This window comes from Rhipicephalus microplus, chromosome 3 (assembly GCF_043290135.1).
Source record: "Rhipicephalus microplus isolate Deutch F79 chromosome 3, USDA_Rmic, whole genome shotgun sequence".
Lineage (NCBI taxonomy): Eukaryota > Metazoa > Arthropoda > Arachnida > Ixodida > Ixodidae > Rhipicephalus > Rhipicephalus microplus.
Window position 1 is genome coordinate 270,606,480 of NC_134702.1, and position 18,828 is coordinate 270,625,307.

An 18,828-nucleotide genomic window follows, 5' to 3' on the forward strand; every position below is an offset into this window, starting at 1 on the left:
AGAATAAACAGGCAGTGCACAGTGCAAGCTGTATTTCGATGTTTGCATGCAAGAAGATTATCACCTATTGAAATTTATGTGGAATTGTGCCTAGTTAGAGGACCTGAAATCATAAGTGAAGGAAAGGTGAGAATATGTTGTGGATACCTTACGAATAGCCGCTAAAACGTGCACGACAAAGAGCGCAGTGACATGCACTAACACTGGCACTAGCAACACATGAAAGCTTAATAAATATTAGGGTTTACGTGCGAAAACCATGATACGATCATGAGACATGCCATAGTGGAAGGCTCTGGAAAAGGTTTCAAGGTGTACTGCTGAAAGAGATGCTCACGAGAATAAATGTAACAAATATATTCAGCTTACCATCCTTTCACCTTTAAAGCAAGGGACTTTAGAACCTCATGTAGAATTCCTGGAGAGAACTTGTAGTTTTCAACACGACGTTGTAAAGTTATTTCACTCGGAAGGGGTACAGCAAGCTCCCTGACCGCATTGTAGCCTCTGGATCCACATGCAAAACGGAGCTGGAGGCCTTTCTCTATAGTCTCTGTAGACCATTGCTTCCCTCGCATACTGGAAGTCCACATGCTTTGCAGTTGATCTGGTGAAAGGTACTTTTTGATGTTTCACGTGAGTTCATGGTTTCTACGGTTTGCTCTGCTTTTCTGTTGTTGCAGTGTAGCAACTTTCCGCTTCATGTTGTTCAAGCACTCTTCCAATGTAGCTATTCTTTTGTGAAGGGCAGCTACTACTGCTTGATCAGCATCCCAACTACTTGAACTGGAGCCTGCAAAGCACAGATTGAGCAGGAAGTGACAAGAGTTTCAAAATCTCACTATTTAACCCAGACTACCATGTGAGGGAGAACCATAATGATTTAAAGAAACAAAAAAAATCAGTGCCACTCCATATTATTCAGCAGAAAAGTGTAAGCGTTAACTTTTTGAGAACACAACATTGGTTTTAACAAACAGCATAAGCTGACACTGTTGCTCAATGAAGAGGGACAAATGGAGCTGCGCAGAACCGGCAATGCATGCAGCTAAACTATTTTTTTTGGTGGGGGCATGTCCTTGATCCGAAATACGGGCAGGACAGTCAAGTGTGGTCACGTCTCACTTTGTACTCTGCGTGTGAAGGCAGAAAGACATTTTGGGAGCAGCAAGTGTCCGGTGTACAACCTCCTAGCTATGCCAATAGTTAGTAATGAGTAATAAATAAATGGCACATAAATATATGGCACGTACTCTCGGTTATGACGTAGGGTTATCAATGGCGGTGGCTATTTCAAACAAAGTGGGGAGAGTGCCATGGTTCCACTGTTGTAGCTTTTTTTGACAGAGTTGCTACAAGACGGCAGCTAATTGCGTGACACAAGTGATAGTGTGATGATGTTGCGCAAGGTGTAGTAGTGTGCTATGCATTACTGTACACAAAACACAGCTTACATGTTCCTCCAATAAACTTACGTTGTGTGCGACTACTCTCGCTTTACAAGAATGAGCATACCAGCAAAAGAAACAAAACAGGGCACCACCTAGCTCCACAATAGACAGATCTCAGGAGGTTGACTGGAGGAGACTTCAAACTAGAACATTTCCCAACCCGAAGCACCTAAATCGCATCTACCCCGAACTATACCCAGATGACTCGTGTAAACTATGTAGCATGATACGCGCCTCCCTAGAGCATATGTTATGGGAATGCACACAGATACAGGACGCCAATGCAGTCTCCCCAGAACAGCTTGGAGCGCGGTGGAGAGCCGCGCTGATCAGCTCAGATCGGACAGATCCAATATGGGCCATCCAGCGAGCACGGGAGGCGGCTGAGAGACAGGGTCTCTCCACCGCTCCTGGTGCGGCTTAGGCCCACGCCTCAATCCGCTGGTTAAATAAAGTTTGCTCACTCACTCACTCACTCACTCACCAGTACTTGGAGCGCATCTGCACAATTAAATGCACCAATATATCAATCTCTTATGAGCGTGCATGTAATTTCCTGTAGGCGGCGATGTGTCACACTCAGGTGTATATTGCATAGTGTGTGAGAACACTAGCACTGAACACTTGCCGGTGACATCAGCTGTGCCCTCAGCAGACAGAAATCCTCCACAGGCAGCACAAAAGTTCTGCTGGGCTGTAAATGATGGATAATCTTATTAGTATTACTGAAGACCGGTACAGTCACCAAAGCTTTAAATTAGCACAGTTGCAGCACAGCCAATGAGGGATGGCCAGTGACTAAAATTAAAAAATGTATATGATACTGAACAGAAATTTCGCTCACACTCAACAGGCACCGTCAAAGCTTGAAATGGCTGGCAGCTCGATTCATGGGTGGTTTCCACACCTGCGCGAACCAACAAAACCATCTGGCAGACACATGCCTATACAAATCATGAAAAGTAGCACTCACCTGCTGAACAAGCTGTTGAACAAGCTGGCAGTGCGTCACATTTGGAACTTGAAGGTGCATCTGCAACATGAGATCAACAATAAATTATGTGAAATTTCAAAGCAACATGTCACTGCCATTACCTTCTGGAAAATCCGATGGTGCTGAATCAGTGGCAGTGTGACCTAAAAAAGATAAAGACAAATTGAAGAAGACCATCATCTCTGTTACATCGCATTTTGGCAAACAAGCATCAACACTACTTGAAGCATTTACAATACGCACAGGTGCATTACAATTTTTCAGTAATAAGAATGCATGCCAAAACCCAAGCGGCAATGCTTTCAATGCTTGCAATGTGCTGAACACCATACTGCGGAGCAAAATGTTGTGGATCTGCAGCACACCCCTACAGACATGATTGTAAAATACATAAACCAATGGATACAAGTTACAAGCCGTTACAATGCTTCGACTACATGCAGCATGTGTGTTAGCTACGTTACCTTGTGAAGAACCTAACCCTGCTTTAGTGGCATCACTGTTGGCTCCATAGCCTGCAAATTATAAAACATCAATGAAGGCATAAAGCATGTTTGTAATTACGGTAAGTAATAAATGCAGTAAGAACTCACCATCAACAGCAGCTGGTGTCAGAAGCACATTCGTAGCCGATGGGCAGTGTGTCTCTTTGGCTTCTGCATAATCCAAACATGTATTAATGATAACGAAGAGGGAAAAGGCGTGAGATGTGCTTAACCGTCAACTCACCATCAACAAGAGCACCTGCTGTTAGTAGTAGATTAAGGCCGCAAGATGAGCGGGCTGAATCATTGCGTTCTGGAGAATGAAAAAAAATGCATTAATTATACCAAAGAAAAGCCATTAGCTATACACAAACAGTGCACAACACCTATATGCAAGACGACATGTTTCAGGTTAGTGAAAGGCTGAGAAGTAATTATGGGTGATGCAGAAAACAATGAAGACAGACTAAACATTCTCCAGTTTTTTAACGCGATTGGCTTACCTGACGTTGGCAAATGCTCTTGACTGAAGATCGTAGGCGCCGCGTCTCTCATCAACTTTTTGGTACCAAACTTGCGCAGCAGTATCGGCTCGAATTGGTCCTCAGTGAAGTGGTCCTAGGTAAGGAAATATTCGCGGCTACTGTTACACAATGAAACAGCACGCTCTAAAAGAAACTAAAATAACCTTTAGTGTCAACACGTACATGACTACCCACTGTTTGCCACATTCTCTTCCCACCAGGCTAGCACACTTTGGGTACAGTATGTAGAAATACGCACCATTTAGCCTAGCGTGTCCTTATTTCAACCACAGAGCTTCTGAATACTGAGCGCGCTGGAGCACATGCTTAAACGAAATGATGCGACATTCAGGTCGCTGCCCACGCCTTTATACATAAAGTCCTTACACCCATACACACATACACGCGGGAGTCATTTAACTATACGTCAGCCAACAAAGTTTAGTTTAGCACTTGAATGTATCCATTACATTTACTTTGTAACATAGTCGACGATTATTTCTGGATCAAACGAGTAATAATAATAATAATAATATCTGGCGTTTAACGTTCCAAAACCACAATTTGATTATGAGGGACGCCCTTTTGGAGGGCTACGGAAATTTCGACTACCTGGTATTCAATAACGTGCATATAATGCTAAGTACACAGGCCCCAACATTTCCGCCTCAATCGAAAATGCAGCCCCCGGGGTCGGCATGGATCAAGCCAGAGACGCAACGTTTACACGGCACTAAACGCGGCACGCGTTTCGACTGGCATGCACGTTTACCATCGACGCGGTTACTCTCTTTGTGTGATGCTCGAGCTTGACAGTACCGCAACACTGTAAACACGAATACAACCGAAACGATAGAGTTTAGCTCACCGGTACTCACCTCACAAAGCCGCGACGATACAGGGTCCAAGTCAGTCCTTCCGATACGCTGGAGCCACACTTCTAGCCGAGCGGCATTGTCTTTTCCTCGCGGAAGCGAAAATAGCGTCTTTCCTCTGCTGTACCTGCTTTTGCAACCGCTGGCACAGCAGGTCGGCATCCCGAAACGTGCAGGATTACCGTGCACACACTCACGCGCGGTCGAACTCCGGCTACTCAACAATCCAAGCGCGCACGCCTATAGCCACAAACACCGCGAAAGTGGACAAACAAAATGGCGTTTGCGATACCTTCACAAAGGCTAGTGCGTCATGCTGCAGATTCTTAGCACCTATCGCGTTGAGTATTGCGTGCTTGCGGTGACGTCTTTTGCCACTGCATGCCACTTGCTTATATACACGTGACATCGTCGTATTGAACATTACTTCTTATATTTTTTTTCTTTCTCAATCACTCTTTTGGTGCATCGCCTAAAACCGCAGCGCCGGATACGCTTTAACAGAAACATGAGCACACGCTCATCTTTGCGGCCAGGAGCCATACAGCCCCTCAACTAGCGTCGTTTACTATCTGCAATGCACGCGAGGGGAGAGGAGGCTGCACATTAACACGAATGGCGCTACTTTAGTTAATTACTTTAGCCGCGCAGCGTTTGCTATTTCGTTTGCCCCATACCGGCTTGTGTGCCCCATAAATTTGACGTCACTTCCGCCACACATCTCGCAATGCATTGGGATACTATAGGGCCTCTCCTCAGTTTTTTTTTTTCCTCCATGGAAAGCACTATAGTGGTTATAAATGTCTAGAGAAACACGGGTCGCTTTTCACGCCTCTAATGGCTAGAGTCACTCTACCCATGGAGATGACACTTCACCAGTCAAGCCACCCTACTGGCGAGTAGGGTCGCAATATTTCATCCGCGCGTGCGATCGTTGTCGTCGCCGTGTTTGCATATGCCCGTGAGAGGAATGACTGACAGCGCTGCATCATTGTCGCGAGCTGAAGACACATAACACCGTATTTATTCGCGTAGTGAACGCACTTTTTCTCGAAAAATCGAAGCTAAGTTCGGGGGTGCGTTTATCACGTGGGTTGAATTTTATGAAAACTTGTTTAAGACGAGTAAAAAATGCAGTAATGCAAACAAACGTTAGGTCGCTTAGCCTTTCGCAATTGACATACGCGTAGACTGTTTGAAAATAGCTTCTTGCACTTTACTCATATTAGGTGGTTGATGGCGCTATCTTCTGCGAGCTGTCCACGGGCCGCCCACGCACGCCATAATAGCGTTTCGCGGCTATCCTTTCTCACAATCGTTTAACCGCAAGAGTGGTATCTGCAGAGATATCGAGGGGCGCCCAAAAGCGTGCGCTACGACGTACTTTGCCACTTCACGCCAACCTCGCACAACGTACAAGTGTGGCAGCTTGGGCTAGTTGGTATGGCATGACGATAGTTATAGCGCGAGAACAAAACGACGACACAGAGACAAGAAGGACATGATCTTTTCGTGTCTTTCATGTCCTTCTTGTCTCTGTGTCGTCGTTTTGTTCTCGCGCTATAACTATCATCATGCCTCACACAACGACCGTGACGACGCCGTTAACATTGTAGCAAGTAACCAACATTGCAGCAGGCTACCACCGAAGCATCAAAACACACCCTCGATAACAAGATAAACGACAAAATACGGCCGCCGCCTCGCTTCTACATGAGAATTTCCTCTACGCACTGATAACAAGCGAAGTGAGAATCGGGGGTGCTACCGTGTTGCGAAAACTATCACATTACGACCTTTTCTGGATGACAAGCGATTTTGTCTGCTTTTCCAGAAACCTGCGACGCTATAGCGACGAATGACCCTTCACGACAGCAGATCCTGTCGTCGTCGTTAGAAAATCGCGTGCACGTAATTGGGCTTTGGAACTGGCCACGTCAGTCGGCGCGGGCAGTTTCGTGACCATTCGCTGTGTGCTTATCAGCTGCGATGTCTCTACACTCGCATCATTATCATTCGTGAACCGCGCTGTACCGAACAAGCGCGAGACAGACGTGTGATTTTCCGTGCGATGCGGCGTGCGGTGTCGCATGGTGCGGCGTGCCGCATGTGACGTTTTGGGACACACAGAGGCAAAGGAGCTATCAGCGGCTGGCTCCACCCCCATGCGGCGCCTCGGCATGCGCGGTTGGACGACTTCGTATCCTTGTAATGAAGCTCAAAACAAACAGCACTGCACAGCCACGCTTCATCCCGTAAAAAATAATGAATAAAACGTCCTCGTGAATGACAAGCACGTCGCAACAGCGGTAACAGCTGATTATTCACGACTCCGACAGGTAGGCCTAGCATGGCGGGCGCCGGTAGTCGCCTACGCCATTCACACGCGAGCTCGTCATCGAGCGCTTGTTTTTGACAACACTATTAAGTTATGCACTCGGTTGTAATGCGTTGCATACGCTATTACTTTCTCGATGCCATCGATATGTGAAGAGCAAGGGTGGAAGCGAAGCGAGCCAGCGCAGAAGCGCCGGTAGCCGTTGATTGATTTGTGGGGTTTAACGTTCCAAAACCACCATATGATTATGAGAGACGCCGTAGTGGAAGGCTCCGGAAATTTAGACCACCTGGGGTTCTTTAACGTGCACCCAAATCTGAGCACACGGGCCTGCAACGTTTCCGCCTCCATCGGAAATGCAGCCGCCGCAGCCGGGATTCGAACCCGCGACCTGCGGCTCAGCAGCCGAGTACTTTAGCCACTAGACCACCACGGCGGGGCGGGCACTGGTAGCCGTGTTTACCTGCGGAATGACCTTGTATCGCTGGTCACAATCTCCGGTCTCGCTTACGGTTTCAAAACTGGTGTTGTCGTGCAGAGCTGGCACACTTCAAACATCCCTTTATTCAATCCGGAATGATATCAAGTCACCAGGGAAATGTACTAGATGTTTGTCACGCCGCCGCAGTCGGCGATGCCAGCAAAGCAACGCTCGCACCACTCCATAGAATCGCTTGAAATGGCCAGGATCACGGGTGACGGGAGCGGCTACAGAGAGATGGCGCCACTAGCGGCGTGACGTCACTCGTCTGCTCGCGTTGTGATTGGCTGCTGCCATGCGGCGGTGCAATGCTCGCTGCACCGGCTATGCGGCAGTGCGACGCGATAATACGTCACGAAACGTCACCACTCCGGCAGTCGAATCGTCGCACCGCACGCCGAATCGCAGAAAAAATCGCACGTCTGTCTCACGCGAGACAGACGTACGAGACAGTTTGGTTACTTTTTCTTTAACTTTATCAACCTTCTCTAGCTTCGCTTTGACTTGGCCTACTTGCTCATCGAATGACAATGTGGGAGTTGAGACTTTTCGTTTTTGCGCAAGTGGTTGAGCGGGGTGCCTAGCTATAGGGGTGGTTGAGAGAGGAGCTGGTGCTGGTGAGATAGGTGTAGGGGTGAAGGATGAGGTGGGGAGATGTGGGGAAGTAGATAGTTGTTTGAAGGTCTGAAGCTCTAGGCGTAGTTTTGCATTTGCTGCCCTCAATTTAGCCATCTCATCCTGCATTAGTTTGAGCTGCTTTTGAATGGAGCTTTCAGAGGAGGCTACATCAGCCCAGCTCACCTCGTGTCCAGGGCCAGTCCGAGGGCTGGGGTCTTGATGAATGCTTTTGTTGCGGCTTCGGCTGCGGCTTTTTCGGCTTTGCTGTCTTGTGATACTGGGTGAGCGTCCTCTAGGGGCGTTCTTGAAAGATGTGCTTGGGTCGAGGAATGGAGCTGCGAATGGAGATCAAGGAGTGGGTTCGGAATGCCACACATTGGACATAAAGGCTGAGGGACGCCTGGGCATACGTCTGGTCTGCGGCAAAGTTTGCGGTAGAGATTACAGGCTTCCGTCTTATGACGATAGGGTACGCATTTGGTGATGCCACCCTGATAACTTATGTAGAAAGGCACGCGCGTACCTCTGAAGGTGACTAAGATGGACGTTGTGGAACCCATGCGACATCCGGTCAGGATGAGGCCTAGTCTGTCATAGTCCAATAGACTTGACAAGATGGTTTCAGATGTGTGTTCCATAGGAATATTACGGATGACCCCTAGGCAGGTATTCGATGGATCGGTAATGTGGGGGACAACTTCAAAGCTGCGCTCATCCATCTTGATGGACTTGATACGGTGGTATGCTTCGGTGCGTGCCGAGTCCGGTGTGCTTATGAGCAGAATGCTGCTTACAGAGTTAATGCGGTATTGGTCGTGTAGGGAGCTTGCGAGCGCTGCCGCTTTTAGGACAGAATGGATGAGCTTCGGAAGTGGAGTGTCAGCACAGTTGAGGCCTCCACGTATTCCCAGTCCACAGGAAGTGGAGGGGGTCTGGGGGCACTGCAACGGATCGATGGGAGAGCTTTCTGTGACTGTTCTTGCGAAGTGTTCATGGCAGGTGTCGATTTCTTCGGGGATGAAGCGGGCTTTCTGGCCCTGGCATACACTTGACGCCAGCTGCTTTCATCATCGTCGAGAGCGTCGGCGGAGGGAAGCTCCTCTCCCTCTGCTTCGTGGATGACCATGTTGGTAGGCCTAGCCGGTAGGCCCGCCGAGGTTGTCGAACGCTCCCAAAAAGTCGACCTTTGTGGGCGCGAAATGCGAAGCACTCACTTGAAATCACTTCAGATGATGTGGTCGATCCCGTAGAAAGCTTCACATTTGTTCAAGTTGCCATTGAATCCACAATTAAGGGGTCGTAGTAGCGTTTCAAACAGTCGACGTGTACGGTCTCGCATCCTCGACGGCACAAATCTGGCGATTGTGTTAGGGGCTCGATGATGTAATTCACCGGCGAGGTCGCGTCAATGACACGGTACGGACCATGGTACCGAGCCAGATGTTTAGAAGAAAGGCCAGGGACGTGTGGGGGCATTCAAAGCCACACAAGGGAGCCATCACGAAACCTAGGCGCTATGTGATGAACGTCGTCATGTCGAGTCTTTTGTAGACCTTGAGCCTCACTTGTCAGAGACCGGGCCAACTGACGGCAGTCTTCAGCGTATCTGGCGACTTCAGAAAGCGGAAAGCACCCAGATGCATCAGGGCGGTGTAGTAGAGGGCAAGTCACGCTTGCACGGCAACCAACGCGCATGTGCAACACTCGATCCGCTTATCACAAGCCTGCTTATATACTCGGCTGCATTACTGAACAAACTGCTTTTGTTCCCCGCTACTCGTCTGGCATACATGGTGTCAGAAGTGGGCACGGCAGTTAGTTTCTGCCCTGCAGCAAGGTTTTTCATGTAACCACAGCCTTAACGGAGACAGTACGGGACGAGCGTCCCTCACGCCCAAGCCCGCGAGACAAGTCCGGATCACCCAGAACTGCAGACACAACCATGAGTTCGACACTGCTACAACCCCCCCAAGCCGCTCGACACCACTGGCGACGTTTACCATAACTGGAACATGTGGAAAAGTTAGTTCGAACTTTTCGCAATAGCAACGAATCTGAAGGCACAGCCGCAAGATGTTCAAGCCGCTACATTTATCATGACCATCGGCGAAGAGGCGAGGCGGGTTTTTCGAACCTTTAAATTTGAGAAGGAGGAAGCCAAGAAAGATCTGAATGCCCTAACCCAAAAGTTCGAAGCCCACTACAAACCAGTTACAAACCTCACCTTCAACGAGTTCAGGTTTGGTTCCAGAAACCAGCGAGAAGGCGAGTCGTTTAACAATTCGATCACGGAGCTCAGGATTCTAGCAGCGCAGTGCGAATTCGCGGAGCTTGAAGATAGGCTCTTACGCAGTAGAATAATCTTTGGAATACGAGACAAGGAACTTCAGCAGAGACTTATCCATGATGATCCCTCCTATGCCAAAACGGTTGAGATTTGCCGTGCTAAAGAACAGAGTAAAGAACAGGTCGCTGAAATCCGAGGCAGCACTTGTTTTGAATTTGAAAAAAGCATTGACGCGGTACAAGAAAAAACCACCCCCTGCTCGAAATGCGGCTTGCAACTTCACAGATCTCTAAGATGTCCGGCAATGGGGAAATATTGCAAGAAATGTAACGGTCTAAATCATTTTGCAAGTGTGTGTCGCACTCGAAGCATGGAAACGCGGTCAGAAGGACGGCACATACGTGTAGAAATGACCGACGACGAAGAATACTTCCTGCAAACGTTGGAAGTTCACGCGATCGAGAATGATGAGCACTGTGTGGCGACGTTGAGTGTAGCCGGTGCTATGATCAGATGCAAAATAGACACGGGAGCGAACTGTTGTGTCATACCAGAATCTGTCTTTCGAAAGTTATCAGTGGCTCCTGCGCAAAACAGTTCCGCTACCTTGCGTGCTTTTTTCGGTCACAAACAAAAAGCAATCGGAAAGATAAACCTTGCTGTCTCTAGCAGCACGCAGAGCACCAAGGTTACGTTTTTTGTTGTCGTCCAAGAGGTGCCAGTTACACTAAGTGGTGAAGTCACTGAGAGACTGGGCCTAATACAACACATAGATGCAGTCAACCTCGAAGCGTTTGACACGTTGGTATCCAGCTTTGATGATATTTTCCAGGGCCTAGGACAACTTGAAGGCTTTACCTATCGCCTGCAGCTTAAACTCGATGTCCCACCAACCATCAAACCAGCAAGGAGAATTGCCGTCGCCCTTCAAGAGCCAGTGAAAGCAAAGCTAGATGAGATGGAACGCAACGGCGTCATCACAAAGGTGAAAGAGCCGTGCGTGTGATCCAGCCACATGGTTGTAGTGATAAAGAATGGGATGGTACGCATGTTTAGATCCTTCAGATTTAAACAAGGCGATTTTGCGAGAGCATTACCATATGCCGACTTTGGACGACGTACTGCCGCGGCTGCAAGGAGCCAAATATTTTTCCACGCTCGATGCTGCTTCAGGCTTTTTTTTTTGGCAAATAACCCTTGACGAACAAAATTCACGTGTGTTCACTATGAGCACACCGTTTGGAAGTCACAGCTTTCTACGCATGCCGTTCGGCATCACATCGGCACCAGAGGTTTTTCAACGTGCCATGCATGAAGTGGTTGGAAATTTGGCTGGCGTAGCGGTCGTGATGAATGATATATTGGTATGGGGAAAGACGAGGCAGGAGCATGACAGAAACCTCACCACCTTGCTTGAACGCTGCAGAGAATGCAATTTAAGGCTCAACAGAAAGAAGTGCCAATTTTTGCAGTCCAGTGTACGTTACATGGGCCACCTCCTCACTGCAGAAGGACTCTCATTGGATACAGAAAGAGTACAAGACATCATTCAAACACCTGCGCCGTAAACCCGTAAGGAGCTTCAAATATTCATTGGAATGGTCAACTTTGCATCGCGTTTCATGCCAAACCTGTCTGTTGCATCCGCGCATATGCGAGAGCTGCTTAAGAAGGACGTCGCATGGACGTGGACAGAAGCGCAGGAAAACAGTTTCCAAAAGTTGTGAGCTAGTCTTGCTACAGTGCCAGTACTAGCCTGCTTTGACCAGTCCAAAGCAGTGAAATTGTCCGTTGGCACGAGTCAGTACGGCGTCGGCGCAGTCATCCTACAAGATGACCACCCCATAGCCTCTTCCCGCTCTTTAACGGCCACGCAGCAGAAATATGCACAAATAGAAAAAGAAACCCTAGCCATAGTTCATGGCTGTATGAAGTTCAAGGACTACATACTCAAACAGCCAGTGGTCACAGTTGAATCCGACCATCGGCCGCTCGAATCAATTTTCAAGAAAATACTCTGCGATTGCCCTCTTCGTCTTGAGCGCATGCGCCTCGTGCTACAAAGATTTCCCATCGCCGTGGCATACAAACCGGGAAAAGAACTGTCTTTGGCCGACGCACTTTCGCGTTTTCCTCGCAAAACAGAGCTGGTGGATGAAACGGAACAATTTCAAGCCAACGCTGTTTCTTCGTTACCTGTTTCAGATCCGCAGCTACTCAGCATGAAAGCAGAGACCGAGAAGGACACACTCATGACCGAGCTCTGCTGCTACGCAAGTACAGAGTGGCCCCAAAGCAAGCAGCAGTTGCCGGATGGCTTAAAGCCATATTGGAGCTTCCGGGAGGAGCTCCACGTCGAGGACGGGCTGTTTCTCAGAAGTAACAAGCTTGTCATTCCGCCAGCAAATCGCATAGAAGTTCTCGGCCTGCTCCACGCTGCACGTTGTGGCAAAGATAAAATGAAGGCAAGGGCACGACAGGTAATGTACTGGCCAAGCATGAATGCTGATATTTCAGATGTAGCGAAGACATGTGCTGTTTGCGACAAATACAAAAAAGAAATGCAAGGCTTCCCATGATCAGCCACGAGTTACCAACTCTGCCATGATGGGTTGTAGGGGTGGATCTTTTTCACCGCGAAGGCAATGAATACTTCATAATCGCTGACTCTTACTCATTTTTCTTTGAGATTCGCAAGCTTAGTCATGCCACCGCTGCTGCAGTAATCAAAGCAAGTGCAGAAATCTTTGCGACGCATGGCATTCCAGCGAAGCTGTGCAGTGACAACGGCCCGCCTTTCAACAGCACGAACTTCCACGCTTTTACGAGCAAATTTAATATCAACCACGTCACGTCCAGCCCGTACTACCCGCGCGGCAACGGCTTAGCAGAATGCGCTGTTCAGGAAGCTAAGCATCTGTTAAACAAGTGCCCGTTTTCCACCCTTGAATATTACGGTGCGTTGCTGGAATGGCGGAACACTCAGAGGTACAAATGGCTGATCACCAGTTCAAAGGCTCACGAGACGTCACACCCGAAGCCAACTCCCGGTCCTAAACTGACACTTGGAACCGAAGACGGTTCCCACAGAAACTGTTCATCAGCCACTGCAAGAAATTCGATACAAACAGCGCTTCTACTACAACAGAACTACAAGGAGCCAGTCGGACCTTCATAGCGGAAACCGAGTGTCCGTATATGACACACGCAGCAGAACGTGGGCTCCAGCCATAGTAGTCGGTCCTGCAGGGCCCACGCGATCCTACGTGGTGACTACAGACAATGGGCAGCGGCTACGCCGCACAAGAGAACATCTTAGGTCCACAGAAGTCTCGTCGCCTGCCCGTGAGTCCCCAGCAGAAAACCAAGCAGCACCATCAGACTCAACTCAGGTCCTTCGAAAAAGTGAGCGCATACGCCGAGAGCCGCAACGTTATCCATTGCCAGAAAGTCACAAATCGCAAGGCTATCCATGTTTGCAAACGAAAAATTTCCTCAACGTTTTGTGTGTGTGTGTGTGTGTGTGTGTGTGTGTGTGTGTGTGTGTGTGTGTGTGTGTGTGTGTGTGTGTGTGTGTGTGCGTGTGTGTGTGTGTGTGTGTGTGTGTGTGTGTGTGTGTTATGTCTCCTTTTTTTCCCCAAAGAAGGGAAGATGTAGTAGAGTGCAAGTCACGCTTGCACGGCAACCACCGCGCATGTGCAACACTCGTTCCACTTATCACAAGCCTCCTTATATACTCGGCTGCCTTACTGAATTAACTGCTTTTGTTCCACGCTACTCGTCTGGCATACAGGCGGTACGGGAGTATAGTGTCCAGTGGGTGGGAAGGTTCGCGGCCGTACAATGAAAAGAACGGGGAAAAACCGGTAGTCGCTTGCGTCGCGGTCTTGTAAGCGAAGGTAACAAAAGGTAATACAGCGTCCCAGTTAGTGTGGTCGGAGGAGGAGTACATCCTTAGCATATCGCCAAGTGTGCGGTTGAACCGCTCAGTGAGACTATTTGTCTGTGGATGGTATGCGGTATATTTCCGGTGGATGATGTTGCATTCAGCGAGGATAGCTTGGAAAACCTCCGACAGGAACACTCGACCCCTATCACTGACTAATTCCCGTGGAGCACTATGGCGTAGAATGAAGAGTGCAACTTCATGGGCGGTCGCTGCCGGGAGAGCTGCAGTCTCAGCGTAGCGTGTCACATGATCGACGCCGACAATAATCCACCGGTTTCCAGAGCCACTGGAAGGGAGGGGCCATAGAGGTCGATACACACGCGGTTCTATGGGCGAGCCGGGCACGGGAGCAGCTGTAACATGCCAGTAAGGTGCCGCGGAGCTGTCTTGTTCTGTTGGCAAGTGGTGCAAGACTGAACGTATTTCTGCACAAAGCGATACATTCCTCGCCAGTAATATCGTTGATGTAACCTTTCGTAGGTTTTCAGGACACTTGCCGGAGCAATTCGGGGATCTGCATGGAAATTCATGCAGATGTCAGACCGCATATGAGTAGGGACAGCAAGGAGCCACTTCCGATCACCAGGCATGTAGTTGCGGCGGTACAGAATGCTGTTTCGCATGGAAAAGCAGGCTGCTTGCCCCGCCGCGGTGGTCTAGTGGCTAAGGTACTCGGCTGCTGACCCGCAGGTCGCGGGTTCAAATCCCGGCTGCGGCGGCTGCATTTCCGATGGAGGCGGAAATGTCGAGGCCCGTGTGCTCAGATTTGGGTGCACGTTAAAGAACCCCAGGTGGTCAAAATTTCCGGAGCCCTCCACTACGGCGTCTCTCATAATCATATGGTGGTTTTGGGACGTTAAACCCCACAAATCAATCAAATCAATCAAGCAGGCTGCTTGCCGGCGTAGCGCTCTCGTGGAAGGGACAGCAGACGGATCGGTAAGGTAGTCGAGTAACAAGGCAAGGTCTTTACGCTGCTCAGAAAGCATGTCAGTGGTGTCGAGTGGTGACAAGGTGGTAAAAAGGGGTGACAGAGAAGCCACATCTGGTGTTAAGGGCGATCGAAAAAGTGCATCAGCATCCGCTTGCTTGCGACCGGAACGATATACGACTTGCATGTCGTATTCCTGCGATCGAAGTGCCCAACGCCCCAGGCCTCCGGATGGGTCTTTCAAGCTGGACAGCCAACATAGAGCGTGGTGGTCTGTGACCACGTCGAAAAGACGGCCGTAAAGATACGGACAAAATTTCGTCAATGCCCAGATTATGGCCAAACACTTTTCTGTCACAAAGTAATTCAATTCAGCCTTCTTAAGAGCACAACTTGCATAAGCGACTACGTATTCGGCTTGGGTGCCTTTCCGTAGTGCAAAAACTGTACCAAGACCGATGCCACTTGCATCGGTGTGAATTCCTGTGGCAGCAGTGGGGTCGTAGTGATGAATAGGTGGTGAGGTCAGCAGGTGGCGCAGCTGGCGAAATGCGTCGTAACATGCAGGTGACCATGCAGACATACCTTTGCAGTTGGAAAGCAGACTCGTCAGAGATGCGATGATGGACGTGAAGTTGCGCACGAAACGACGAAAGTAGGAGCGGAGACCAACAAAGCTTCTTAGGGCTTTCAGTTATGTGGGCATTGGAAAGTCAGTGACAACTCGAAGCTTATCGGGATGTGAAAGAACACCGTCTCTTGTGATGACATGTCCCAAGATGGTTAGTTCTCGCGCTGGGAAGTGGCACTTGGTGTTAACGTTGTACGCCTGCAGAAGTTAGACACGTCAGAATTTTGCGAAGGCGACCAAGTTGTGTCGAGAAATCAGCTGAAAAGACTACGATATCGTTCAGGTAACACAAGCAAGTTTTCCTCTTATGGGCACGCAAGATGGTATCGATCATGCGCTCAAATGTCACAGGCACGTTGCAGAGCCCAAATGGCATGACTTTGAAATCATATAGGCCATCCGGCGTTACAAAGGCTGTTTTAGGGCGATTTGATTCAGTCATTGGCACCTGTCAATACCCAGAAAGCAGATCCAAGGATGTAAAGTACTCGGCGCCTTGTAAACAGTCAAGCGCATCGTCTATTCGTGGTAGCAGGTGGACATCTTTCTTCGTAATCTTTTTTAAGCGGCAATAGTCCACGCAAAATCGAACGGTGCCTTTTTTTTTTCTTTATCAGAACCACAACCACAGGTGATGACCAAGCGCTTCGAGAAGGCTGTATGACTCCACGTTTAAGCATGCCATCTACTTGCTCCGTAATGACGCGGCGCTCTTCGTCGGAAACGCGGTAAGGACACTGTCGCAGAGGCGAGTGTGAGCCAGTGTCAATAGTATAAGTGGTAGTCATGGTGCGGCTCAAAGCAGGTTCCTTAAAGTCGAAAGAAGAGCGAAACTTGTTAAGGAGAGCAACAAGTTGGCGGCGATGCGAGGGGGGGGGGGGGAGGTCTGCGTCAATAGCATTGTCGGAGGCTGACGAACCTAATGGCTAAGACGCATGAGTGATTGCGGCAATGTGACATGGGGTTTCATCGGGAGAAATAATACCATCGATATGGTCGACAGGTTGTACATATACTGAGGTTTCACAACGAAGTAAGCCAATGGGGTCGTTGCAGTAGTTGGTAACCAGCATTACGGTTGAGCCTGACGCAATTGTAAGAACGGCAAATGAGAGAACAATGCCCTAGCGTTCAGTAAAAACCAGATGTGGCGTAAACATTACCGTGGCGTCAGGTTGCGCCACACATGAAAGGCTAATAGGGACTGAAGCTTACGGAGGCAAGCTGATGTTGTCGCCAGCGATAAGTTTGCAGAGCAGAGGAGAATGGTCGAGCGATGGAAATTTACATGTTGGCACAAGGGACACTTCCACAAGTGAACAATCGATGGCAACTTCATGACGTGATAATAAATGGTCGTGAGAGCAAGATGGTTGAACAAAAATTTGACGATGTACAAAACGTCTTGGATGACGACGCGTGCCGCACACACAGACGAGGCATGAACGCGTTGCGCTCTAGCCATGAACAGCACCATGCCACAGAAAGATGTGGTAACTTTCTTCAGTCTTCGACAAAATTATGCGTTCATCACAGAAACGGCGACCCCGGTATCAATTAACGATAGTGGGGCGACTCCCTCAACATCGACATAAATAACATTTTGCGACGAAAATGGAGGCCTTGAGAATTGCGCAGAAGTTGCAGTTCTTGCCTACGGAACCGCACTGCTTAGTTTCCCTGCTTTGGAGGTGGTCGACGACGCATAGGCGATGGCGATCGGCGACAAGGGCATGGGAAACGAGCAGTTTATGGGCGGCGATCCGAGTCGGAGTGCCTCTGTTCATATGGTAGTAGTGGTTAGAAGAGGAGAAAGGCACCTAATGTCTGCAGCCCGGTCGGGAGCACGGCGCAGTACCTATCTGTTCATATGCAGACGTGGTGGCCTGCTGCAGCGCGTAGGTGGGAGTTCCAAAGGAGGCGTACGCAGGTGTGGGACGGCCGCGGCAGAAGGGTGCAATATGGCCAGTGATTCCACACGCAAAGCAGATAGGACGGTTGTGATGGGTGCACCGCTTATTAGATGGACGGAAAAAGCAAGGTGGGGCCTGTAAACTGGACGCGAGCTCGATGGAGGAGGAGCTGATAAGGAGACTGGATGCAGTGAGGGCCGCACGACCACAGCTGCGTAGCTGAAAGGTGAAGGTGGCACAAGTGGTGCGTAGCCGGCAGTTGAGAGATCAGATGGTACCGAAGTGCATGTGTAAGGGGCCGGAACTATAGGGAGGGCATCGCAAATTTCAGTGCGTTTGGCCTGCTGCAGTGTCGAAGGCAAGCTTGCGGTGGGCGCGTCGCTATGCGGCAACAGGGAGAGCTGTCGAGCGACTTCCTCCCTGATGAAGTCTTTGATCTGGTTGGACAGAGTTCCTTGGCGAACGTTGCCATTTGTGAGTGCGATGGCCAAGATCGAATCTGGTGGTGGGACACTCTGTCGGGCGATGGAACGCTGATGGCGCAATTAATCGATGCTCTGGCACAAGCTTACGAGGACTGCCACCGTGGTGGGGCTTTTCGCCAGCAACATCTGGAATGCGCCATCCTCGATGCCCTTGAGAATCTGTCGAAGTTTCTCTTCTTCAGGCATAGATGGGTTAACATGCCTGCAGAGATCGAGCACATCCTCAGCATAACTAGTAAACGTCTCGCCAGGCTGCTGGCCTCGGTGGCGTAGACACTGGTCAGTGCGGAGCTTGTGGACCTTTGGTCGCCCGAACGCTTCGGTCACGAGGGTCTTAAAGGTGGATAAGTAGGCGATGACGGTTTCACGGTTGGTAAACCAAAGCTTAGCAACGCCAGCCGAGAAAAAAGACAACATAGGCGAGCTTAGAGTCGTCGTCCCACTTGTTGCTGGCTCTAGCTTACACGTGGAGAGCCGGTCTTCGACGTCTTGCTCACCACTACCGCTGAAGATTGCTGGGTCCCCTTGACGAGAGCGTCGGGGCAGGTAGACAGGGCAGCCGATGATGCTGGCTGTGCTGGGATGTGCTGGTTGGTGACTGCGTCAGTCGTGTTGTGCAGTGGTCTCTCGGCCAACTTGCGAGAGCGGAGCTCCAGGTCTGCTTGGGGATCTCAGCAGCCTTCACCAAATGTGATTATGTTTATTCAACCAGAGAAGTCGCAATGGAAAATGGCTGTACGGCAAATCAGGCAAATGCAACACAGGTTCTCGCACAATCAGAGCGCAGGGCTTTCATTCTCTTCCGAAGGTGAATACGCATTGGTGCGTATGCTCCACTACGACAGCAGGAGGAGTTATTCGGATGG

The 18,828-nt window shown here is 49.5% G+C and overlaps 1 protein-coding gene across 1 annotated transcript; it reads right to left on the reverse strand.

Moving 5' to 3' along the window:
• Positions 1 to 777: 777 nt before the first annotated feature.
• Positions 778 to 3,087, reverse strand: LOC142803205 (uncharacterized). Its single transcript, XM_075888300.1, has 5 exons — positions 2,547 to 3,087; positions 2,425 to 2,484; positions 2,296 to 2,358; positions 1,998 to 2,145; positions 778 to 793 (listed from the first exon to the last, which is right to left on the reverse strand). Exons 1-5 carry the CDS (start codon positions 2,773 to 2,775, stop codon positions 778 to 780), a joined length of 516 nt encoding a protein of 171 aa, XP_075744415.1. The 5' UTR covers positions 2,776 to 3,087.
• Positions 3,088 to 18,828: the final 15,741 nt, after the last annotated feature.